The 26,698-nt window shown below is 42.0% G+C and overlaps 1 protein-coding gene across 1 annotated transcript; it reads left to right on the top strand.

The window, feature by feature from the left end:
- Window positions 1-3,129, top strand: LOC306733366 (F-box only protein 30-like). Its single transcript, XM_079214591.1, has 2 exons — window positions 1-2,008; window positions 2,380-3,129. Exons 1-2 carry the CDS (start codon window positions 23-25, stop codon window positions 2,572-2,574), a joined length of 2,181 nt encoding a protein of 726 aa, XP_079070717.1. The 5' UTR covers window positions 1-22; the 3' UTR covers window positions 2,575-3,129.
- Window positions 3,130-26,698: the final 23,569 nt, after the last annotated feature.

The following is a 26,698-nucleotide window of genomic DNA, read 5'->3' on the forward strand; positions in this document are numbered from 1 at the left end:
TTGCACCCCTTGAGGTCTGAAGATGGAGGAGGACCATGTCCACTGTATGTCCTGTGTTAATCAGAGATGCATGGTCAGACCTCAACCAGGCATTTCATGTGATCTTATCACCTGTCCTCTGGTGTGTGGGGCTGTATTTCACTCCTGCAAAGTTGATGAGCACCACCTTATGTGCGCACTAGTGAGGGTTCCCTGCCTAAACAGTGGCTATGGCTGCCCTGCCACCCTGGTACGCAACCAAATGTATGCACACCTTGAAGTGTGTCCAGCTGGAGTGGTGTGCTGCACTATGGAGTGGAACAGATGGCCTGTTAGCTGCCTGGACTACACTTCCTATGAGAGCCTGAGCCGTGGGGTGGAAGAGGTGGAGCAGCTGGATATGGCCCTTGCTCTTCAGGACCAGCGTACACTACTCGAGTCCCTCAAGGTGATTGCCATGGCACCTACTGTAGAAGGAGAGCCACTTGTCCCTGCTAGTCCATCTGCCCCTGAGACCGCCACCATTACTGAGTCACCTTCACAGGTATCATCCTCACATCAGCCACAACCTCCCCCACAAGGCTCGGCAAAAGAGAGAATTGTCAGTGGAATTAATGGCTTGAACGAGGAGCACTTCAGTAAACTCTACGAGGCCACAGTGGAGACTGCGAGAAGCTTAGTTGCTGCTTTGGACTTTGTGAGCAGTGCGAACCTTATTGACAGCAGCAAAGAGTGTATCAAGAGTAGATCGAGCAACTACGGAGACCTTCAGAATGGACCCGACGGAAAAACACCTGGAGCTGCTGATGGTTCGAATAAAAAAGAGATGGAGGAGCACAGTGTTTGTTCTAGCTGTTTGAGAGGAAATGGGGCTTTGTCAGGAACAGATCTAAAGATTTTAAAGACCTGTCCGGTTGAGGTGAAAGATGACATGAATGCTGGGGTTTCTCAGGAGCCGGGCCTCCCCCCAATGACATCTCCAGTGCATGTCAGCCAGGGTGTGGCACAGAGGGCTGCTCATGTGGTCCTGGAAGATAGGGGACTAGTTCTTTTGGGAAACCATGGGCCTGAGCGAAAGTTCCACAATTACAATTTTTTTAGGGGCCAGGGCCAATGTTCATTACCTAATGGACGGATAGGTTGCATTCCAGACAGGTTGGCGTTTAGATTGCGACCCAAAATGGAGGACAAGGCAGTAGATACCTCGGATCTGGAACAGGTGGACGACCCCATGGGTCTAGGAGAAATTGATCTAATCACAGCAGCGCTGCTCTTCTGTTTGGAGGAGTCCAGAGAGTGTAGAAGGATCTCTGACACAGTCTATGTTGATGGCTACCGTGTTGACTTTGGCACACAGACTTTCACTTTCCCTGCAGCAATCTTGGTAACCAACACCAGAGTGGGTGAAATTGCGTCTGCATCTGCCTGTGACCATGCTGCCCCACAGCTCTCCTATCCGAGCCCTTTCCGCACTCTCCGCCTTGGGCTTGTTCTGGAAGCTCTGGAGGTCGAGGCAGTCCCGCATAACCGCTACCTCCCACCTAACCCCCGCTACCAGCACATGTTCCCTTTTGTCTGTGGTCAGTCATTGCGGCGGGACCAGTTTTCTTCCCATTTCACAAATGTCCATGGTGACATTCATGCTGGTCTCAATGGTTGGATGGAGCACCGCTGCCCCCTCGCATATTATGGTTGCACATTTTCTCAGCGGAGGTTTTACCCATCTACCAAGGGGGCCAAAGTGGTTCATGACAGGCACCTCAGGTCCTTCGGGGTACAGCCGTGCCCAAGGGCAAAATTTCCAAGTGACTTCCAGTGTGACCAAATTAGCGGGCTTCCTATTGAGATATTGTGGCACATAGCTGGATTCCTGGACAGTTTCAGCCTCTGTCAGCTGTCACTGGTGTCACAGACAATGAGGGAGGTGTGTGCCAGTCTGCTCCAGACCAGGGGCATAGTGGAGCTGCAGTGGGAGCGGAGACGATGGCCTAGTACCCCTGGCACTGTGTCATGGCAGATCAAAAACAGAGTGAGTAGTCAGAGTTTTCTGATGGATTTTTTATCTTATAAAATCGGATACAAAGATGTTGTGCTTTTCACAGAGGAAACATTCCAAATAGCTGATGTGCCACTGTAGCTACAGTAAATGCTATAATATTATATGCACACATTTATTTTGTACTTTTACCATATTTTTTAAAACATTAAGTATAAAAACATTTTTTAAATGTATGATGGCAGTGAGCTGGAAGGTAGATTTAGGATTTTTGGTTGCTGTAACGTGTAATGGAGTGTAGCTTCAGACAAAGATTATATGTAAAATGCATTTAACAAATCAACAGGAGCCCTTCTAAAGGTTTGACTTCATTCTTCATCTTTTTTCTTTATTTTCTGACGCAGGTGTGGAGATTCAGCACCGCTTTCAGCCCAGTGTTGTCTTGGGGTTTCACCGATCTCCCCAGCATGTCGGACCATCTTAAGAAGTGCCACTTCAACAACGTGGAGCACAAGACGGAGCCTGTACCCCTTCCTGCCATGTGCACTGCACGAGATGGACACTCGCTGCGTCGCGTCCTCCGTCACATTAACACCTGATTAAACAAAGATGACCTCGTAGCTGCACAAGAGTCACTGTGGTATTACGTGGATGTTGCAACTACATATTTTATGTCTTGAAAACATATAACTCTTCCTGTTTTACACTACATTATTAAGAAGCCTTAATGAAATAACACCCTAATTGCCACAATCAAGGTCTGTTGTTGTGGTTGTCCCTTTGTGAATTGCATGGATTTTTTGCTGAAATGTGTAAAATATATTTTCCTGAAGACAAATATGCATAATAGATTTATATTATTCTATATGATATACTGTATATATGTTTTCACTATCTTGCCTTTCATTAGTAGCCATGGGGAAAAAGCAGATTGTTGGTTATATTGCATTATTTCTGTGTGACAGAAGTTATGCCAGCACTTTACACAAGATTTGCTTAACCCTCCTATGTTGGTATGAGACCCTAAATGATCTTGTCTTTCTGATTCCTATAGCAGGTGTCCACCTATTGCAAGTCTGTTGTCTGGATTTGTAGGACCTTGAGTCAAAAAAGATGGCAATTAATATGATGACAGCCTGATAATGCATGTGATTTGCTACCATTTAATAAAGCTTTACAGCCTTTTATGTAGTTGTTTGTCTTTAAGGTTTTCCTTAGTTATTCAGTATAATATGTCATTGTTTTTATTATGCATAGCCTCTTCTGGAAAGAGTGTAATTATTAAATATAATGACTGACGGCACAGACAAATGTTTACTCAAGAGGACATTCAGTAAAGCCCCAAATCAATTGCTTTTATGAATTTAGACCAATCTGTCCAAGACATAGATGGCTAAAAAATTATATATATATATATATATATATATATATATATATATATATATATATATATATATATATATATACACACACACATACATACATAAAGAGAGAGAGAGAGATGAAAGAAAATGAACAACATAGATACTGCAGTTCATGATCAGTATCTGCTACATCAATGTGCATGATTTGCAAATTAGAATTCAGATATGTAAATTATAATAACTCATGAGAAGAGATGAGGAGGCACACAGTAGAGAAATGAGAAGAGCAGTTGGTCTACCAAATCACTGATGTTCCCTTTTTAAGCAGATCAATTACAGAGAGCTTTTCCTTTACTATAATGGTTGCACAGCCAAGCCAGATAAAATATGTTTATTTTTAACAGAATACATCTAAAATCAAATATGTGTGTGTGTGTGTGTGTGTGTGTGTGTGTGTGTGTGTGTTTGCGATACAATGCTTATTTTGCTTTCCAATTGGAATCCATGGTATTATGCAGAGTAGTAGCAGTAGTAGTGTCCATATATTAGTGTCACCACAGACTGTCACAAAATAAACTGTCACAGCAGCAAAGGAAGTGACAAAAATAGGATATGTTCCCCAAGTGCATTAGCAGGGTTTTGAATCCAGGTACACATGCAAAAAAACAAGCATGTTTTGCATTCCTGAAGCCATAATGCATAATATAATAAAATCAGCTCACCCATCATTTGGACAAAGAGTCTAACTAGAGCTACCATCAGAGCCACCATCGCAATCAATAGGGAAACATGTATTGGTTTTCAAAAGTGGTAATGAATAGAAAATAAACCCACCGCGTTATTCAGTTTGACAATATTTCTCCAACTTCTGCGATGCAGGGGATTGTCACATTCCATAATATACTGTACATGTAAGGGTTTCCTTGTGTCACATTGGATTTGGTGATTTGATGCCCATAATTAGAATGTACTAAAAGAAGTACTAACTTGTACTAACTAGAAGTGACAACAGGTAACATGACAAATGCAGGGACATTGGATTACAAACATGTCACCTTAATTGGAACTCGAGGGGAGAGTGAGCGAACTGAGTTGGATAACCATGGTGCAGGTTTTAAAACTGGGATGGTCAAAATTAAGTCAACAACAATATGCTAGCAGTTTTTTGTGCATGCGTGGGTGTCTGGGTGGCATATGTCTACATGAATGCATATGTTTTCTAAGTCTAATCTACTGCAAGTATGACTAAATGGTTCATACTTAAAGCTCCCCATATTCCAATCCATAAACCAATCAGCATGACCATTTATCAATATGTTATCTTGCAAATCCAGAGGATAAAATTCTCAAAACATGATTTATTAAATAAAACCCTTTTGTTTCCTTTATGTGCCGTTTGATGTGACCATGCAGAGAGACGTTTGAGACGATGCCAACAGAGGGCGCTATTACATTTGACTGAGAATACCAGTATTAGAGTCTAGTTTTCAACATGTACTGATGAAAGGCTGTACGTGTGTTTTTTTTATTATTTAGTTTTAGTGTTCAGCATCAGCAAAACTTGGTGTTACATTTTCTTTGTCTTTCCTATTTAAAGATCTACTTAATTCATACTGTCTTACTTAAACAAAAAATATCTGCTGAGCAGTGATGACATAATGTAATGATACTCTGCAGCAATCTGTAAAAAAAAAATATATATATCAAGGTCAGCTAATTTCAGCTGGTTTGTCTTTTTTTAAAGCATTCTTTTTGTTCCTTAAAAGGTTTAAAGCTAGAATCAAAAGACAACTTTCCTTGAGACTCTGAAGAATTTTAAGCCATTGCAATTTGCGAATGTCAAATGGGGTATGTCAAATGTTGTGTCACATTGTTGTACATTCATTTCCAATAACCCTGTGCCTGATGGGACATTTTCTGTTGCAATGAAGAAAATGCAGGGGTTGAGGCAAGAGCTTAGGGAGGATGCTGGCATGGAGAGTTGGTCATGGGATTGGTTAGATACCATTTTGGGAAAATGGGGAGCAGTATTGGTAAAAGTGGCCATTATTGCTTTATTGTAGTTTTTCTATTTACATGTTGCATCGTACCCATGCTGAGGAGGAAGTGCCAGAGGAGTATAGACAAACAGATGGGGGTCATAACAAGCCTCCACCTGCCTCAGATGATGAACATGCTGTGATTGATACCAGACCTGTTTCCCATTCCTGACTATTGGGACTCAAATGATCTGGAGGAAGCAGGATCAGTAGGTGGTTCAGCATAAAGGCTGAGTCTAAACCTTGTTGAAAGCACACATACGTCCAACATCACCACGTTGCATGTTCAAGCAGGAGGATGGTTTGAACATTAAAGAGAGACATTTGAGCACATGTAAGAAAAACAGACATCAAGGATGTCATGTAGAACTGAGCTTTTCACTATAAAATTGAATTGCAGTCAGATAAGTCTACAAAGTTTACTCAAAGTCATAATTAATCAAATTAATATACCAATGGTGTAGCCAACGTACATATTCAACTGATTGTGGTCATTTATTTTGCATTTAATAAGTACAGTTATATGGTTCAATATGTGTGATATGTCAGTTAATGTGATATGTCAGTTAATGCATGTCTAAAAGCATGTTCACTTCATGCAGGAAAAGCGGTCGCTTGACGGGAAGAACAACAAGGGAGTTTTCCCTGACCGACTGGACCTGCTTCCCATTCCTGACTATTTGGACAGGATCAGCAGGTGGTTCGGCATAAAGGCTGAGCTCGGAAACCAACCCCCTCATTTCACCTTTTTCATGTTTTTCTTCCAACACTGGCTATGGTCACACAAAGTCGGATTGGGTGTCAAGAGACCCCCAGAGGGGGTATATGTTGAAGAATAAGCGTACGTGACCTTATGAGATTTGTACACAGCCTGAAAAATAAAAAGTACATGAGAACTGTCAATGAGAACACTTTCCAGAGAACTGGAGACAGGGCCTGTTTAAACATCAGCCAGATCTATTGCACAATCATGATATTCAGTGACAAGCCAAGAAGTCAACTGTGAATATGTGGGAAAGTAAAAGATATGCCAGGAAAATAAAAAGCGGAAATCTGGGTTGGCGCAGTACTACGAGGTAGTGAACGAGAGTGTGGTCGAATTTTCCTTAGGAAGGTCCTTAACTGAGTGAAATGACCCAGAAGTATTTAAGTGGCCGCCATGATAAGAGCTGTTTGAATTCTCTAAATGCTAAGGAAAGGAGCCTCAGTGCTTTATTAGTTAATTTAGCCTAGGAAACACTGGACCTTCCTTTACAAAAAAAAAGGAGATAATGCTGCCTCACAATTCCGTGCGGTGGCAACATTTAAAGTGACGTACCATTTGGCTGTTCACGAGAACAAACCATTATGACCGACAAACGCAGATCATGTAAGTAACCGTTAGCATCACTTGGAAATGTGTAGATGTTGTGAACTTTCATTAATCTGTTAAACCTGCTGGCAAACAACGAGCGTTACTGTTATGATGTTGGTTTGTTTGGTGTCCTGTCTTATTGTGAAGTCCTTGTCTTGTGTGTCCTCTGTGCTTCTGCACTTCCTGTCCCCGTGATTGTTCGTGATTGTCTGTCTGCCCTGTTCCCTGATTGTGTATTCCTTTCACCTGTGCTGCCCTCATTGTTTCCACCTGTTTCTCGTTACCCTCCTCTTGTATTTAAACCCTGTTTGTCTCCTGTCCCCTTGTTGGAATGTACTGGTTATCCCCCTGTCTTGTTCCTGTCTTTTGTTCATTCCACGTCCTGTTTTTAAGCCTGTCCTAAATTTCGTTTTAAGGAATAAATTGACTTTCAACTGTTGCAATGGCATTTGGGTCTTCTCCTTACCGCACACCTAACAGTTACATTGCTGTTGCTTAAAATGGCTGTAAACTGATGTATTTTATCTGCTCTCTTTGGTGTTGTACTGCAGCCTCAGCACTCATTCTTTCATTTGACTTAAGTTACAGATGCTGAAACCTGGGTTTCAAGCGATTTAGTGGTAAGGCGAATGCAACCAAATCAGGTTGGGAGTAAGTACCGTAATTTCCAGACTATAGGCCGCACCTGCTCATTTTTAAAAGAAAAATATAAACTGTACATAAATAAGCCGCACTTGTCTATAAGCCGCAGGTGTCCCCGTTGAAACATGAGATATGAACACAGCAAGATGTTACAGGAACGATTTTTTAAAACTTTTAATTAAATAAATGCTGGCAACATCCACAACTAGTACATATATACGGCAAATGTTTTTTTTTCAGAACGGTACTAAAGTTGTCTTCTTCAGTATCGGAATTGAACAGCCTGAAGGTTTGTAATTACTTCGTCACATTTTCTCGGCGAAAATATAGGAACCTACCAGAAAAAGTAATTGATCACTATCGCCATCGTCCTCCTGTGCACTAAAACCATTGAAGTCCTCTTCTTCAGTGTCGGAATTAAACAGCCTCAGAATTGCTTCGTTGCACTCAGTCTCTCTTTCGTTTGCGCTCTCAATGTCACTTTCCTCCCGAGGGAAATCCGCTTGCGCTGTCCTCCTCATCACGCAGCAGTCCAGCCTTTCGGAACCCGTTGGTGATGGTGGATTCTCTGACACTGCTCCACGCTGTTAGGATCCACTGGCAGACTTGAGAAAAAGTTGCTCTTCGCATGCGGACAGTTTTTGTAAAGGATTTCTCGCCGCTCGTCGGAGGAAGTGACGTTGTGTTGTTGATGTTATGCTAGAGTGGGGCTGCTAGTTGAGCTTGTTAGCTGTTACGCCGGAGCTACTGTTGCGAACTCTGTGGACACTCGTGCAATAAACCTGCAAGTTAACGCAACCAACGTCTGCGAGTCGTTCCTGCGGACGTGACACTACGCCAGAGTCTTCAACAAATCAGATCTTTAGTTTGACAAACTGGGCGGATTCTTTGACGTGAGGGCCTGCGAGGTGGCGTAGATGTATGATTGGTCAGCGGGCCAGCGTGACCATTAACATGCGCTGTGATTGGTCAAAGGGGCACAAAGCTACTAGAAACTTCTAGCTGCTACCTAGAACCTAGAAGCTACCTTGCTGGTGGAAATACTGATGACTTGCTGGTGGATTTTACTAACGACGCCTTTCGCACAGAGGATTACGGGCATGTGGTGAGTGATACTTGCTGTGTTACTTTAAAACAATAAATAATCTGCAGTCGTATTTAATCATACACAGCGCTTTTGTTGCTGCTGGTCAGACAGCTGGAAGTGTGTGTGTGTGTGTGTGTGTGTGTGTGTGTGTGTGTGTGTGTGTGTGTGTGTGTGTGTGTGTGTGTGTGTGTGTGTGCAGCACTGCAGTGTTTTAATGTTGTTGGCTTGTTTCGTTATTACTAAATGTGACTGGTTGTTTGGTGGTTATTTGGACAACATGGGTGCACAACATCGTGAGGCGAGCGCTGCGTCATGGAACAGTGGCCGCGCCTTTCCTTCTTGTCAAAGGGATTAACATAGCCCGATGATTCCAGTCACGGGTGGTGCTTGCTGGAGGTTCTGTTGGAGATGCAGATGAGGGTGCTGCATCTGAGATGGCGCTGGCGAGGCGGAGGGTGCGCTGTTCACGGGGGCGCGCGTGCGGCGCGTTTTGTGACTTTACAGTTGCTAATATGGGGAAATACAAAATGGTAAACCATATGTGTCTTAGTGCTTATAAGGTTAAAACAGCTCTGCAGGTCGGTCCACAGCGTGTGACCTCCATGCCTGTAATAGTGCAAAGAAATGTGAGCGTCTGCTGTCCACACATGACAGTCTGTATGAACGCGCCATGTAGTGGGCAGCGCCGTGTTCAATACATGCACTGGTCAGACAGAAACTCCCGGGACACTTTTTTCTTCTTCTTCCCCAGTCTGCATCTGATGTGGACACATGTCATTGAAGGCCTTGTTCTAAAACACTGCACTATGGTAGTTGGCCTATGAAAATCCATCAATTAGCCGCATCGTTGTAAAAGCCGCAGTCTCAAAGCATGTGAAAAAAAGTAGCGGTTTATATGCCGGAAATTATGGTAGTCTTATATTTGTGGTTAAAAAGTCCTAAATGGTTATGCCAATTCTGACAGAAATAATTCTTAATATGATTTATTGTGACAAATATTTATTGATTGAACATTACTGAAGAGCAGCTGAACACATTTTCATTGTTCACAGTTCTGTTATCCCCCCACTCGGGCCTGATGCAGTCCTGATGGTGAAATCAGGAGATTGGGTCTTGATTAAGGCTGTAAAGCGAAAGACCTGACATGCACCAAAGGGGAAAGGGCCCTTTCAGGTACTCTAGCACACACACAGCTGTCCACATAGCAGAGAGAGCATCCTAGATGAACCTCACCCACTGTAAAAAGGTACATCAGTTGTATACAGGAAACTGCGTCCTACTCACCAAATCAGTTCATTCAGTGCACCTGTTAGTCACACCCACCTCGTCAGCTCATTCTCTGACTCCGGATCCCCTTTCCCCATCGGCGCTCTGTCCAACTCTGGATCTGGAGTGCAGACATGCATGGTTTCATCTCCTCTGTTCATATGCTTATTCCTCCACTGAATTCAATGAGTCAGATATTCTGCTGACTTCACTGCAACGCGATACAAATCTGTAATGTTTTATCACACACACATTCTCACACAAACACACAGTACAAACACACACCTGTTATTTGTTTTGTTTACAATTTGTAGAACACTTGGATTGATATCACAACAAATTGCGTACAAATTGCACATCCAAGTCTGCACTCCAAACTATCTAAGAGCACTAACTTATATACCTAAAAACAGGAGCCCTCAGGTTGCTCTCATTGAGTCTGCGACCGGTCTTAAACTGTACATTCTGCTCAAAGAACTATCTGAGATAAACTGTACCCAGTTATCTTGTTTTTATGACAATTGGCAGTGTTCACACAGGAGTCACAGACCTCATGGAGCCTTGCACTCCAACAAAAAACATAAATACAATGATCCAAATACTTGTAGTAATGTCAACAGGATAAGACGTGTATGAGATTTATACACGGTCAGTAAAATAATAAGTCATTAGTACATGAGAACTGTCAATGAGAACACTTCCCAGAGAATTATAGACAGGGCCTGTTTAAACGTCAGCCAGATCTATTGCACAATCATGATGTGACTTGGCAAAGATATTCAGTGACAAGCCAAGAAGTCAACTGTGAATATGTGGGAAAGTAAAAGATATGCCAGGAAAATAAAAAGCGGAAATCTGGGTTGGCGCCGTACTACGAGGTAGTAAACGAAAGTGCGGTCGAATATTCCTTTTTGCTTACGACGGTCCCTAACTGAGTGAAATGACCTGGAAGTATGGCACCACGTGAGTCGCCCGCGAGGCATGTTCTAAAAATAGAACAAGTTTTGAGCTTCGTCAAAAAATAAAAATAAAATGTTTAATCAAAAACGCTTCCATTAAAGATTTTTAAATGACAATATTTAATATAACATTTTAAAAACAAAAGAACAATTCTGTATATATGAACTCTGACCATTTCTGAAGTCAATGTTCAATATTGTGCGCATCTTCAGTGTTTCCCCTCCCGTTATATCAGGGGGTGCCCTCTGCCCTGTAATTTAAGGATCTCTTTCCTATAGAACAGGTCTACACCTTGTTCTGTTACTAAACAAACTAAACAGCCGTAAGTTATTGATTGTATCTACACACAGGATGTATTTGGTCGCGTCTACTTCTCCGTGTCGCGTATGGATGACATTTCTGACTTCTCATATCGAGGCTCTGGAAATATTCTTCAAAAAGCCTGAAAAACACACTGCAGTGACAAAGCCTGCTCACTTTGTGTTTGTCATTAAAACAAATGAACACCATGTTTCCTTTAAGTCAGTATTGATCAAACTGGGGCGGTATTTATTACTAGGGATGGGTATCGTTTGGGTTTTTTCCGATACCGGTGCTAAACCGATACTTTTAAAACGATACCGGTGCCTAAACGATGCCTGAACCGATACTTTTTTAATGCCAAGGCAATTTTTTTTCTTCAAATTGAACAATATTATTAACTGTTTAAAGTATACTATAGATATAAATAAATAAATACATGCATACAAAACACGCTTCAAACTACAGCTTCAAACCTTTTAACTTCAAACTATAAAAATATATATTTAAAAAAAGAACAGACACAAGCATCATGGCCTGATGGGATCGTGTGCAACAGAACTCAGACACCGTTGGATCCTAAAACTGCTGCTTTACTGGACTACACATCATCATTAATATCAACTGGGAGAGATTTGTTCCATCAAGCCGAGGACAGACGTTCAAAAGCTCGTGCTCGTGTCTCCAGCGATCTCTGTGTGCGCGCACTGTGTGTGTGAGCGCTGTAAGCCCCGCCCCCTCGAGCCCCGCTCTGCATGCAGGCGGACAGAGAGCAGAGCAGCGAGTGTGCTCTGATCCGCGCTATTTTAATAATCGTTTTTAGCGTGCGGGCACCGCGCTACCTTTTTAGTATCTATATACGGTGCAACTTTACAGAGTAGTGTAAAAAAAGAAAAGTATTTAAATCGGCTCAGGCACCGGAAGGAAGCACCGAAATCTGCGTTGCTTTTCGGTCCGGTAGGTACCGGACGTGTTGGAACCGGTGCCGTACTGGCACCGGTTCTCGGTACCCAACCCTATTTATTACAGGTGGGGCGCAAGAGGAAATGCTGGTTTTAAATGTTTACCGTATGCCGTTAACAGGTTATGCTTGCGCATGCGCGACTCGCCAAGTCTTATCATTTCGCCAAAAGCCGATTTATGAGATCTCCGTTTAGTCTTTTTTTTTCTGCTGTTGTGTATCTCATCATTGAACATGAATTGAAAATGGCCGTATCAAATCTACAACCTCATTTTAAAAATATTTGTTGAGGAAAGCAGCTCACTGCAGCCACTAATACTGATACAACGTGATGCTCGCATATCTGCACTCATTGTTTTGCATAAAAAATAAAAAAAAAATGTCCGATGGAGCAATCTGATTTACTTGAAAGTGATTGCAATTTTCGTTATTCTGTTACTTATAAAAGCACAGATGGAGTCACAAAATGATGTTATTTACAGAAAAAGTTTGAGAATCACTGCTTTAAGTGTTTGTGTCGGTGTCGTCAGGGTGCCAATGATTCTGGAGGGCACTGCATATCTGCTGAACTCAAGAAAGACAACATTTATAGTTGAGTGACATCACCTCTTATGGGAGGGCGGTATAACTAAAAGGTAGAGGTCAGGGTGGAGGCGCTTAAAGGAGTCAAAAAGCAGGAACACTGAGCACAGAACAGCTTCAATCTGAAGGCGTATAGGTAGGAACTTTCCTTTTCCTTCCTCATGTTATGACAGTTGATGATCCAAATACTACACTTGTAGGAATGTGTGTGTGTGTGTGTGTGTGTGTGTGTGTGTGTGTGTGTGTGTGTGTGTGTGTGTGTGTGTGTGTGTGTGTGTGTGTGTGTGTGTGTGTGTGTGTGTGTGTGTGTGTGTGTGTGTGTGTGTGTGAGCGCTGGAAGCCCCGCCCCCTCGAGCCCCGCTCTGCATGCAGGCAGACAGAGAGCAGCGAGTGTGCTCTGATCCGCGCAATTTTAATAATCGTTTTTAGCGTGCGGGCACCGCGCTACCTTTTTAGTATCTATATACCGTGCAACTTTACAGAGTAGTGTAAAAAAAAAAGTATTTAAATCGGCTCAGGCACCGGAAGGAAGCACCGAAATCTGCGTTGCTTTTCGGTCCGGTAGGTACCGGACGTGTTGGAACCGGTGCCCAACCCTACTCTTTACCAGTTGCCACTTGTGTTTGTCCTCTTGAAAATAAATCGTTCAGCTTGGCACATTTGGCAGCATCCTCCTCCAACGCCTTTCTTTTTTTCAACCTGGCTTTTTCAGCCCCTCCTGCCCTCTTCCTCCCGTCCATCCTCCCTGACGCGTATCGCTGCGGTCGGGCCGGCCCAATTCTCAGTAGCCTATCTGAGAAAACTTTTTGGAAAAGACGGGCTACGAACCGAACCAACTCTATTTGGGAGGGGTGAACTTCCTCGCATGGTACAACCCATGCGGAGGCTGCGGTGTCAGAATGCGGAACGTGTGTAGCCCACTTTAAGAGAAGATGGACTAACGTGACAAATGTCAACAAATACAATTCTCGACCGGCCCAGAAGTGAAGCGGCCCACCGGGAACTCTCCCGATTACCCACCCCGGGCCTGCTTACAAATACAAATAGCAATGTGAACTCTTATAGGCTGATAGGCTGGAAAGATTCCAGAACCATAGGAGATTGAGAGGGGCTACAGTTGGGTGAACAAATCCCATGAGCAATACCAGACCTAATCGCCATTAACTTATCAATGAAATAGGTATGGAACTTATTACACTAATCAACATGAAAGCAAGGTAATATAGCAACGTGAATATATATATATATATATATATATATATATATATATATAATTACAATACACAATATAATAGCTTACATATATAATGTAGCGACCCTGAGTCAGGAAAGCTACGAGACGTAGATGGCTTATAGGGTGTTTATTCAGGGAACATAGAACAGGCTACTGTTGGCTGTAGCCTACGCCAAAACAACAGCAAAACCTCGTGAAAGCCTCTCAACCAGCTTCACGTCTGCTCCGGGTCATAGACTCTGCTCCGAACGGGTCGTAACACAACACCACACCACACAACAACATCACTCGCTTTCCAATCACAGACACGCTTCACAGCTACCAGCTCATGAGACGTTCACTTACATCCTGAACATAACATTTATAACACAACATTTCCCTCAGTCCGTTACAATAGGCTCGTTCGTTAGAGCTGCGCCTCGCCTGGAATCCAGACGAGAGCAGGCGGCCGCAGCAGGAGGCGTTGACAAAAAACTGCAATCAAGTCGGACAGTTGTCAGCTGCCTTCAAAGTAAACACAGGAAGTCACAGAAAAAAGTACTTCCTGTTAGTTCCGAACTTTTGTTTACTTGTAGTTTACAGATCACGTTTGGATTTATTATATGTGTTTATAAATATATATATTTATGTAGAAATGACTGTGTAGCTGCATCCTTTGGTATTTTTATGTCTGCCTGTGAAATACATTACTACTGGTTTAGATATGTGTTATGAAAATACAATTTTGTATTATCAACCACACAAGATGTGTTTTTAGATTAAACATGAGACGAATAGTCAATAATCGAGGGTTAAGTATTACAACTAAACATAAAATAAGGGTTTTCTACAACACGTGGTGTTTGCTGTCAGATCTAAGAGCCAATCAGTTCTCTGATGTGGCGAGAGCCAGGCGTTTCCCATCATGCACTGGGCCAAGCAGTCGTTTGAAAGCAACTGCAGCGACTGACTCTGAAATCGACAGCCGGCTTGGTCTCGTGAGAGTATCGTTGACCACGTGTGCATGACGTCAGAGCAAGTCGGGACCAAGTCGGACACAAATCTAACCGGCATGCATTGCGCGCCGATCGCCGCCGATCGATTCTGCGCAGAACTGGCTCATCTCGAACGAGCCTAATAATATAGCGGTGGTGAAACAATGGTGTTAATTGTGTCAAACAAAACCTTAGGATTTCTCTTAGAGGAAGAAATTAAGTTTGCAAAGTACGCAGTTCTAGCTTCCTTCACTACAAGATTAAAATAAACTCTGAGATCTTTCAGATATGTGCGATGCACTTCCAGCCCAGTGGCTTTTTATAGCCGCTCTGTCCTGCGACACTTCCGTCTCAAGGAGTAGACAGCGTCTATCATCCATGGAGAAGTGTTGTTTGCAGTTCTAGTCCTTTTCTTCAAAGGTGCCACTTTGTCCAGCAAAGTGGTGCAGTGTTCATTAAAAGACTGCATTAAGATTTCAACATCATTAAAATTTGTGTTCAATTCGTAGATAAAGTGCTTTGCAAAGTAATCAGCTGTACTCTGAGTAATAATGCGGGAGTGGAATGTTCATTGAGGACACACAGAGTCAGCTCTTACAGAGGGATCAAAGAAAATACATGTGTGATCACTGATCAGTAAATCCTCACAACGGACATGATCAATATCTAGACCCAGAGAGAACACAAGGTCCAAAGTGTGACCACCTCTGTGAGTGGAGCCAGAAACATGCTGTGTGAAATTAAAAGATTCAGTAGTGTTCAGGAACTCAGTGGCTACACAGTTTGTGGCATCATTGACATGCAGATTAAAATCACCAACCAATACCACTTTATCTAGCTTGATAATAGACCTGCTGGACCGGGAGGTTGATAAATTAAAACACAATGAAACGGCTTTAGCCGACCGACTTTAGTCAGCTGGAGTTCAAAAGTAGTAAAAGGTTCTGTGCGCCCCATTTGACAGAAAAACAGATTCTTCCAGACCACGGCGAGACCTCCACCGCGGCCTGTCAAGCAGTTCTCAGGGCAAAGTTCATTGAGATAGCTGCAGTCCATTTCCCGTTGCCAGGTTTCAGTCAAAAATAGGAAATCCAAAATATGATTTGTGAACAAGTCATTTAAAATGTGAGCCTTGTTGGCTATAGAACGTGCATTAATCAGACACATTGTAATGGGCAGAGACACTGTGTCGTCATCAGCACAGGAGGCTTTAGGGGTACGTATGATTGGACGTAGCACTCGAGCAACACGGTGAACCTGACCAAGAGTAGGGCATGGACTAGAGCCGGTGATTCTGACCAGAATGTTCATGGGTCGAGGAGCGGAAGTTAAGGTGGAGACTAGAGGGAGAGTAGTATCATCAGGCCACCAGGGGGAGCTATTGCTGTACTGGGGGGAGGGGAGGTATTATTGATTTTACTGGGGGGAGGGGAGAGCTTGTGTTTGCAGGCGACCAGGTGAGGAAATGCAGGGCGAGGTAGTCAATGCGATGGTGACGTCAGGATGGAGTAAAACATATTGTACTATAGGGTGTGTGACCCTAAGCCATTTGGGAGCAGTGGAGTCAGGCACTCGGCTTGCGTTGACTTGTGTCGATCCAAAGATGATGGTATCCATTAATTGCTCTTTTTGGATCTGATACAACGTGCAGATTCTCATCTCCAGCTCTGAGATTATATCGGCAAGGCGGGAGCAGTTGGCACAGTTCGATGGCGAGGTGAGTGGAGCCATTGTAGTCTAGAGTCCGGTGCTAAAAGCTTACGGTTAGCTAAGCTAAACTAGCACGCTAGCAAACTCTCACAGAGGTGGCCAGTAGACGTTAGTTTGTGGATTTACGCCAACCTTCTCTTATGTTATTTTGTTTCCTTCAATACACTGTATGATCTACATGGACCGAGTGCAGTAGTAGAAATAGCAGAAATCGTAGCAGCCGTAGTAAGACCAGGAGCAAGCGTGTGTGCGACCGTGTGTGCAGGCGTATTGACACAGAATACATTATAATTCAAATAGAAAATGACGAGATTGACAGCGGAATTGCAAAATTGCATAATTTATGAGAACTTCAAAACAACAAACGTTACTTTCCCATGATTCTCATTGGTACGCAGTAAATTACTGTGAAAACAAACACTTGACCGTAGGATCATGGAAGCAAGCGCTTTGACTCCAAGAATGCATTGCTTTTACAGCATTATGCTGTATTAGCTCAATACATAGGTTACTGTTAGAATTTCAATGTAAATTTACATCAAAGTCTTACAGTGTAACCTATACAACATATTTCTATACATCTACATACTTTCCAACAGATAAAGCAGAGATGGGAAGCGGAAATGAACAGGATCATACCACAAAATACCTGGGAGGAAATGTGCACAGCGGCACACCTAGTTACAAACTCAAACACCTGGAGGGAATTTAAATGGAAAATAATCACCAGATTCTTCAGAACACCAGAAATAGTAGCTAAGATGGGCCCAATACATTCCAACTTGTGTTGGCGAAACTGCAGTAGCGATGCCAATCACACACATATTCTGGCTATGCCCTAACTGGAGAGAAGTCTTTGATGCCCTCAAAGAAATATTTCAACAAGACATCCAACAAGACCCCACAGTAGCATTATTGAGGCGATACCTTAAGGCCTGGATGGGAGGGCCAAAAAAGAAGCAATCTTCTCTGAAAAGCATATATAGCACATGCAATACTACACTCGGGAGTAGACAATTATTAGTTCTTCATCTTATTTAAAAAAAAAGTATTTGTATTATTTGAATTGAATTATTTATGTATGTAATCTATTCATTATTCTTATCCTCATTTTACCTCTTTTTTTCTCTTGGAGTGAGAACCATTTCATGTCTGTTGTTCTTTCTGTGTCTTGTACACTGTACCTGAATATCATGTGTACCAATACATACAACTGAAAAAAGGACAAAGAAAGTGACTGTCTGAAAATAAATGTTGTTGAAAACTAAATAAAAAGTCAGTAAAAGAAAAAAAAAGAGGAGTGTCTTAGCCTACTCTTAAATGAGGTGACTGTCTGCCCCCCGGGCTGAAAGTGGAAGCTGGTTCCAAAGAAGAGGAGCTTGATAACTGAAGGCTCTGGCTGCCATCCCACTTACCCCCGTACATTTTGTTAAGCAATAAAATACTTGTGTGGACAGGCCTGGTTGAAAAATGGCCTGTCTACAGGTTACATCACCTTTTATTGGAGGGATGTAGTAACAAGAAAGGTAGATGTCAGGGAGGAGGGGCTTCCAAGAGCCAACACGCAGAATTCCAGAGAAGCGTAGGTCGGAACTTTTCTTATCTTTCCTCAGGGTATGACAGCTCACTGCCCACCTGTGCGAGAAATACAGATTCTATTTTGACTTTGATCGGAACCTTTTTTTCCCGTGGGAAAACTCCGCCCACACTTGGGAAAAGGATGACAGCCCTGGAGGCTGTGTCTGCAGACCATCTTGAGGTCAATTCAGATTATAATGGTACTGATTATGAACCATCAGATGAGGAAAGTGATATACCTGTTCCTCCAAGCGAGACATTTGTGCCAAAAAAAAGTGAAATAAGGTGGTCAGTCAAGACTGTCTGCCTAAGATATTATAAAGACAGTGCCAGGCCCAACCAGGATAGCAGTGACTCCTGTCACAGACATCAAGTCAGCTGTTGAGCTGGTCATTCCAAACTCAATACAGAACGTCATTCTAGAAATTACACTCATTATAACACTATATATAAGTTTACTTTCAATACAAATCCGTACGACTCATTTGGCTTGATTTTGAGTGAGTGGGTCAATATGACCCTGAACAGCGGAGGTGTCTCCTCTCTATTTATCTAGATTCTACATCACCCCATGAAAAAGAAAAGTTTCAAAATGCAAATAACATTTTGGAAAAAATACATGTCCGGTGGAGAACATGCAAACTCCACACAGAAGGATTTAATTAAATGTCAGTTAAGTCTAATTGCAGAATGAGGGAACACAATGGTGACTGAGCCTTTGACCCACTAATGAAAGTATTGCAATATGTATATATTTGCAGTGTTAAGAACTGGGTGTCTATTGTGACATGAATATGCATACTGTAATCATTCAGTCCATGTACATCTATTTGGTATGTATTTATTTGCACAATTTGTTTTGTTTCTGATTTATAGAACATTTGACTTGTATACACATTTATATTTCTGATTATCTGTCCAGCTTTGTTGTCCATATCTCTTATTTCTATTTCTGTAGTAGTAGTATTAGCAGTAGTAGTAATAGTAGTAAGTAGTCTGTTGTAGCAGACATTATTTCATGTGGTAGGAGATTGAGACGCCTTCAACACACATTGAAACCCGGCTTGGGGCAGGTTTGACATTTAGATCTGAGGGCAGCGGGTGAGTGTTTACGTTGGCTCCAGTGGAGGAAGTACTGAGATCGTTTACATAAGTAAAAGTTGTAATACTGCAGAGTAGAAAGAAAGTCCTGCCTTTCTTAAACACTATGTACATACAAACACAGAGTAAGAAGTAAAAGTAAACAATTTGAAGTGAGCAAAATTAAAGTAATTATGATATTTGCTCAAGAGGTGTCTGAAGTTACAGATAGTCCAGTTTGAGTCCAGTAAGCCCAATCCACTGTTTTTCAGTCTTGGGCTCCCTTCTAATGATTTAGGAAACAAAGATCTAAAGTGATCAAACGAGAACTTGTACTCAGCTTGCTCATTTTTTATTTTTATCTGAAGGTGTAGGTAGGAACTTTCCTTATCTTTCCTCATGGTAGTGACAGTTAATGATTAAAATACTACACTTGTAGTAATGTAAACAGGATAATCCTAGACAATGTTAATCGTTAACAAGGTTTTTTCATACCTCTTGACAGAACAGTTTAGTTACAGATCTTAAGTCACAATTTTGCAAAGAGCAGCTACTCTGAAGGGTTGAAAGTCTTCATCCAACAGTCCAAGGTGGGGGTGGAGATGCCTGCAGGACATCACCAGCGACAACTGGCTGTTCAGGAAGTTTAACCTGCCTCAGGAGCTGCTGATCCATTTCTACAATGCAATAATCCAGTCTGTTCTGGTTTGGTTGAGCCACCAAACACTGTCTGATGAACAGTTAACATCAGCCTTACACTGTCATTAACCCTGGAAAACCAAAGTATCCACTACTGCCATATGACATTATCATTTAACAGTTTTTTTGGCACAATTTGCTTTGTAATATGTACATATCATCTGTAAGTGTCACTATAAATCCTACACACTGTTTATCCTCTTAGTACACACATGTACCACCCGTACGTGTGTGTACAGCTTGTGTCCAGGGTGTGAGAGGTCTGCAGAGATCTTTCCAGCCCGCTTCCTGACTCTGGAGGTGTACATGTCCAGGATGGAGGGCAGGCTGGAACCAATTGTTCTCTCTGCAGACCTGACGATCCGCTGTAGCTCAGCAGCTCCGGAGGCAGGTTGAACTTCCTGAGCTGGCGCAGGAAGTACAGCCTCTGCTGGGCCTTTTTACGGATGGTGTTGATGTTGGTGGTCCACTTCAGGTCCCGGGAGATTGTGGATCCCAGAAACCTGAAGGACTCCACCGCAGAAACAGTGCTGTTGTGTATGGTGAGGGGGGGTAGTGTTGGGGGGCTCCCCCTGAAGTCCACTGTCATTTCCACAGTCTTGAGCTTGTTCAGCTCCAGGTTGTTCTCACCACACCAAAGGACCAGCCGTTCAACATCCTGTCTGTACACAAACTCGTCACCGTTCCTGATGAGGCCGATGACCGTTGTGTCGTCTGTGAAATTCAGGAGTTTAACAGATGGGTCCCCTGAGGTGCAGTCGTTGGTGTAGAGGGAGAAGAGCAGAGGGGAGAGCACACATCCCTGGGGGGCGCCAGTGCTTATGGTCCGGGTGCTGGATGTGATTTTTCCCAGCCTTACCTGCTGCGTCCTGTCTGTCAGGAAGTTTGTGATCCACTGACGGGTGGCGGCTGGTGTAAATGTTCAGGCGGAAATAAAAACCTTATACCTCTCTGTTCAAACGTATATAACTCAGTGTCAGCAGCCCTTAGAGTGATTCTGACTGTTTGGGGGAAAATTTCAGAGTGTCACCTTTCAAAAGAGACCAAGACCATGCATTTACTCCAAATGGTTTAAGTACAGCTTGCAATTTACTTTGGGTATGCCTTGGATAGGTGTTTTAGGTCAATTTGACAGGAACACTAACAGTCATCTTTTAATATGCATACTATACATAATCATTCAGTCCATGTACATCTATTTGATATGAATTTATTTGCACAATTTGTTTTGTTTATGATTCATATAACACATTTATATGTCTTACTATCTGTCCAGCTGTGTCCATGTCCATTATTTATATTTCTGTGCAAGTAGCAGTAGTAGTAAGTAGTCTGTTGTAGCAGACATTAGTTAATCTGTTAGATAATTTCAGAGTAGGACCATGATGCATGATTACCCTCTAATCTAAAACTACATGTATATCTGCTGAAGTCAAGAAACACAGTATTTATAGTTGAGATCTACATCACCTCTTTTGGGAGGACGGTAGTAACATAAATGTTTAGGTCAGGGGGGAGGCGCCCACAGGGGCCAAAAAGCAGGAAGGGATGATGGGACTAAAGGCAGAGCTGATGTCTACAAACAGGAGGGTGAGATGCCCTTAGCACACATTTAAACCCGGCTCGGGACAGGTTTGACATTTAGATCTAAGGCAGCGGGTGAGTGTTTACGTTGGCTCTATATGCACAGAGTAAAGAGTAAAAGTAAGCCATTTGAAGTGAGCAAAATAAAAGTAATTATGATATTTGCTCAAGAGGTGTCAGAATTTACAGAAAGTCCAGTTCGAGTCCAGTAAGACCAGGGCCCTATTCTTTGTATCTGGTTTACTGAGTTAGCCGGAGAATTTTTAGGATAAGATGACGTCAGGCATTTCGGTTCCTTGAAGCAAGTTTAGAAAAATCACCATAGCAACACATCAAAATCCCTTAACCTGCTCCACAGCAGGTTTAGTGAAATTCACTGGATAAGTTGGCCACTCCTAACTTATTTTGACCTCGGTTAGAGGTCAAACCCTCTGTCTGTATAAAAGCAGTGTTGGAACAGACTGTGTTACTACACCATCTTAAACATTATATGGACAGTATTGTACTCCAGGAAGTAGTACATTGCTCTTATAATGGCAAGACAAAGGCAATTAACAAAGGAAGACAGACAGACCATCATAACCCTTAAAAGTGTAGGTCTTTCCTTTAGAGAAATTGCAAAGAAAGCCAAGGTTTTAGTGAGTACAGTTTCCTACACTATCAAAAGGCATTTGGAAACTGGAAGAAACTCTGACAGGAAGAGGTCTGGCAGACCCAAAGCCACACCAGAATCAGAAGACAAGTTTCTGAGAGTCAACTGCTTGCGTGATAGGGGGCTCACAGGACAACAGCTTTAAGCACAGCTTAACACTGGTCAAAGTAAGCAAGTCTCAGTTGCAACTGTGAATAGAAGACTTTGAGCTGCAGGTTTGAAAGGTCAAGTGGCAGTAAGAAAGCCATTGCTAAGATGGCAAAATAAGAAAAGAGGCGTGCCTGGGCCACCGCTAGTGGACGACTGAAGGCTGGAAGAAGGTCTTATGGACCGATGAATCAAAATTAAAAATCTTCGGTTCATCACGCAGGGTTTTTGTACGCCGTCGAGTAGGCGAAATGATGGTTCCTGGGCGTGTTACACCAACTGTAAAACGTGGAGGAGGAAGCGTGGTGGTCTGGGGCTCTTTTGCTGGTTCCAGAGTCGGCGACTTGCACAGAGTGACTGGCACCCTGAACCAAAACGGCTCCCACAGCATTTTGCAGCACCATGCAATACCCTCTGGTACACGCCTAGTTGGTCAAGGGTTCATCCTACAGCAAGATAATGACCCAAAACATACCTCCATGCTATGTCAGAACTATCTGTGGTTTTGGACGTATGTCTGCTGTCTAACACACCGGTGCCCGCCTGACCACGCAGAGTCACGTCCTCCTCGTTGTCTCCTCTAAATGTGCTTCTGCGTGTCTCATGCGGTCCCCTCACCACATAATAAATCATTGAGAGTCAAGATAGCTTCTAGCTTCTTCTTAAAGAATTTATCCAACAAAAGGTGCATTAGCGCCACCTACTAGGCTATGGAATATCCTCCCCGACCATCTGAGGGCCCCACAGACTGCAGAGGCTTTTAAACGTGACCTGAAAACTCACCTTTCTAAGAAAGCTTACTGCTAAAATATCTTTTATGGGCTTTGCTTTTAAATACATCTTAAAAATGTTCTTGTTTTATTCTGCTCTGTAGCACTTTGAGATTGCTTAAATATGAAGTGCAATACAAAGTATTATTATTATTATTATTATTATTATTAAAATGATAGAAAAGCCATACACACAAAAAGAAGAAAAACTACAATCCTCTGAGTGAGAGACTGCAATGCTGACCACTGAGCCAACAGTCAGAATGGATTGGAGGACTGACATTACTATAGATATTGCCCAACTGGCCGTATTCATTTGTGGTGTTGATGAGATTTTGGCGGCCGAGGAGTTCCTTGTGACCAATCACAGCGCACGTGAATGGTCACGCGGGCCCCATAATGCTAGCAGGCCTCTCCATATAGTTTAACCAGCTCTCCGTTGCATAGAGAAACAGGTGAAATGTGATTGGATGAGCAGACCCTTAACAAGCAGCGGTGCTGTGCTATATAGCAGGCTAAAGGCTGAAGAGAAGGCAGACAACAGAGCAACAAGGAGCTGGGCAATGAGAAAATAAGCTAATAGAGAAAAATAATTATAATACATGTAGTGTATTTGTGAAAAACAATACAATTCTAAAATAGCTATAACTTTTAATGAACAAAATATTCATTGAGGCTCCAGAAACCTATCTTTACTAAACGATGGAGTCCTGTCGCAGCATTATTATTAAAATGAGGGTTATTACCATATTCTGCTTGGCCCTCTGGTTGAACTGCTCTCATTAACTCTCTCTACACACACACACACACACACACACACACACACACACACACACACACACACACACACACACACACACACACACACACACACACACACATCATCAATCTTCTCTGAAAAGCATATATAGCACATACAATACTACACTCAGGAGTGGACAATTATTAGTTATAAAAAAAATATTTTTATAAAAAATATATATTTGTATTATTATTTGAATTCAATTATTTATTTATGTATGTAATCTATTCATTATTATTATCCTCATTTCCCCTCTTTTTTCTCTTGGAGTGAGAACCATTTCATGTCTGTTGTTCTTTCTGTGTCTTGTACACTGTACCTGAATATCATGTGTACCAATGCATACAACTGAAAAAAGGACAAAGAAAGTGACTGTCTGAAAATAAATGTTGAAAACTAAATAAAAAGTCAGTAAAAGAAAAAAAAAGAGGAGTGTCTTAGCCTACTCTTAAATGAGGTGACTGTCTGCCCCCCGGGCTGAAAGTGGAACCTGGTTCCAAAGTAGAGGAGCTTGATAACTGAAGGCTCTGGCTCCCATCCCACTTACCCCTGTACATTTTGTTAAGCAATAAAATACTTGTGTGGACAGGTTACATCACCTCTAATTGGAGGGATGTACAAGCAGAATTCCAGAGAAGCTTCAATCTGAAGGCGTAGGTTGGAACTTTTCTTATCTTTCCTCATGGTATGACATTTGATGACATGTATTCTTGCAAGAAGGAGCTGGATTGATATCACAACAAATTGCGTATAAATTGCACATCCGAGTCTGCTCTCCAAACTATCTAAGAGCACTAAGTTATATACCTAGAAACAAGAGCCCTCAGGTTGCTCTCATGACGTCTGCGACCGGTCTTAAACTGTACATTCTCCTCAAATAACTGAGAAACTGTACCCAGTTATCTTGTTTTTATGATAATAGGTAGAGTGTTCACACAGGAGTCACAGATCTTATGGAGCCTTGCACTTCAACAAAGAAAACAAATACGACACTTTTAGTAATGTAAACAGGATAATCTTAGACAATGTTAAGTGTTAACAAGGTTTCTTTTATACCTGCTGACAAAAACGTTTAGTTTAACCAGGCCAGGAACACACTAACGAAAAAGATCAGGGCCCTATTTCTCGTACCTGGTTTACTGAGTTAGCGGGCTAATTGTCAGGATAAGATGACGTAGGTCTGGCTTTCTCAGTTTCTCGAAGCAAGCTTAGATAAATCACCATAGCAACACATCCAAAAATTTAAACCTGCTCCCGGGCAGGCTTACTGAAAATCACTGGATAAACTGGCCACTCCCACGGACAAAAAAGGCAGCTCACTTCCTCATTGATGAAGGAGCGATATTAGTTATATTAGTTTTATAGGGAGAGAGTTTCAGATCACCAGGATCCATCCTTTACATCATCATGACTTCCTGTAAGCGGCGATATATATTTTGACTGCAAGAAATAATTTATTTATGAAAGCTTCTCGAGCCGCGGACATTGATCACCACAGGCGCAGCTGATCGGCAGCTGCATGCCGCTGTTCTTACGTTTATTTAGCTCTTAAGAAACTTATGGATGTGTTGAAAGCACTCATAATTCTATGACAGCGTTATTAGTACACCATACATATCATTATTGTAGAACATGATGAAGGTGATCGTGATGAGAATACTGAGAATCACACATAATTTATTTTCACTGCTTCAATTGATTGAATTTCTGATTATGAATAATACATGCATACTGATCCGCCCATACACATATTCAAACTCATATACACACATATAGTACATGATTCATACGTGCATACAGTACATATATCCATATCCAGTACATATATATATATATATATATATATATATATATATATATATATATATATATATATATATATATATATATATATATATATATATTAATTCGTAAATATAATCTGATTGATTTGGGTGATGAAGCACTTCAAATTAGCCAATACATTTTCTCAACACTGACGCATTTAACTTGTCTGATATATTTGCGACGACGCTTATGTCTCGCAGCGGGGGTGCTGTTAAAGTTGCGTTCACGGCAACAATGTTGCAAAAACGTTGGAATATTCGCAATGCGTTTGCTGTGAATGACTACGGTCTTGACTTCCTCATATGCCTTCATGATGATCTCCTGCTTCTCATTAGAGAAATAAAAAGAGGTTCCTCTGAGTTTATTTGCCATTGTACTGTTAGAACATCGTGGTGTCAGTGCTCCATTATTATCCCTTCTGAAGAGGAGCGGGCGCGCGCATTTATCCAGATGACTGACGTCTGGCTAGAATTAACGAGACGTTTCAGCGCGGATCAGCCGTGAAGAAACCCAGATAGCCTGATGTCAATCATCTCGCTAATTTAAGATGGAGATTAGGACATTTGCTTGACTTTGTTTAGCCAGGTACGAGAAATAGGGCCCAGAGTAGCAAAGAGGAGCTACTCTGAAAGGTTGAAAAACAAGTCTTCATCCAACGATCCTGGTCGGGGTTGGAGAGTTCAACCTGCCTCAGGAGCTGTGGATCCATTTCTACAATGCAATAATCCAGTCTGTTCTGGTTTGGATGAGCCACCAAACACTGCTGTCCCTCTGATGAACACTTAACATCAGCCATACTCTGTCATTAACCCTGAAACACCAAAATATCTACTGCTGCCGTATGCCATTATCATTTTACAGTTCTTTTGGCACAATTTGTTTTTTAACATGTACATATCATCTGTAAGTGTCAATATAAATCCTATACACTATTTATACAGTATAGTCAACTTTGAATATGCATACTGTGCATAATCATTCAGTCCATGTACATCTATTTGGTATGCATTTATTTGCACAATTTGTTTTGTTTATGATTTATATAACACTTATATAACATGCATATTTCTTATCATCTGTCCAGTTTTGTTGTCCATGTCCCTTATTTATA

This window comes from Taurulus bubalis (assembly GCF_910589615.1).
Source record: "Taurulus bubalis genome assembly, chromosome: 3".
Lineage (NCBI taxonomy): Eukaryota > Metazoa > Chordata > Actinopteri > Perciformes > Cottidae > Taurulus > Taurulus bubalis.

Bases quoted from the DNA above. Each gene is read 5' to 3' on its own strand.
- LOC306733366 (XM_079214591.1), top strand. From the start codon at position 23: ATGGAGGAGGACCATGTCCACTGTATGTCCTGTGTTAATCAGAGATGC. The intron at 2,009-2,379 runs GTGAGTAGTCAG...TTTCTGACGCAG, and splicing joins CATGGCAGATCAAAAACAGA to GTGTGGAGATTCAGCACCGC.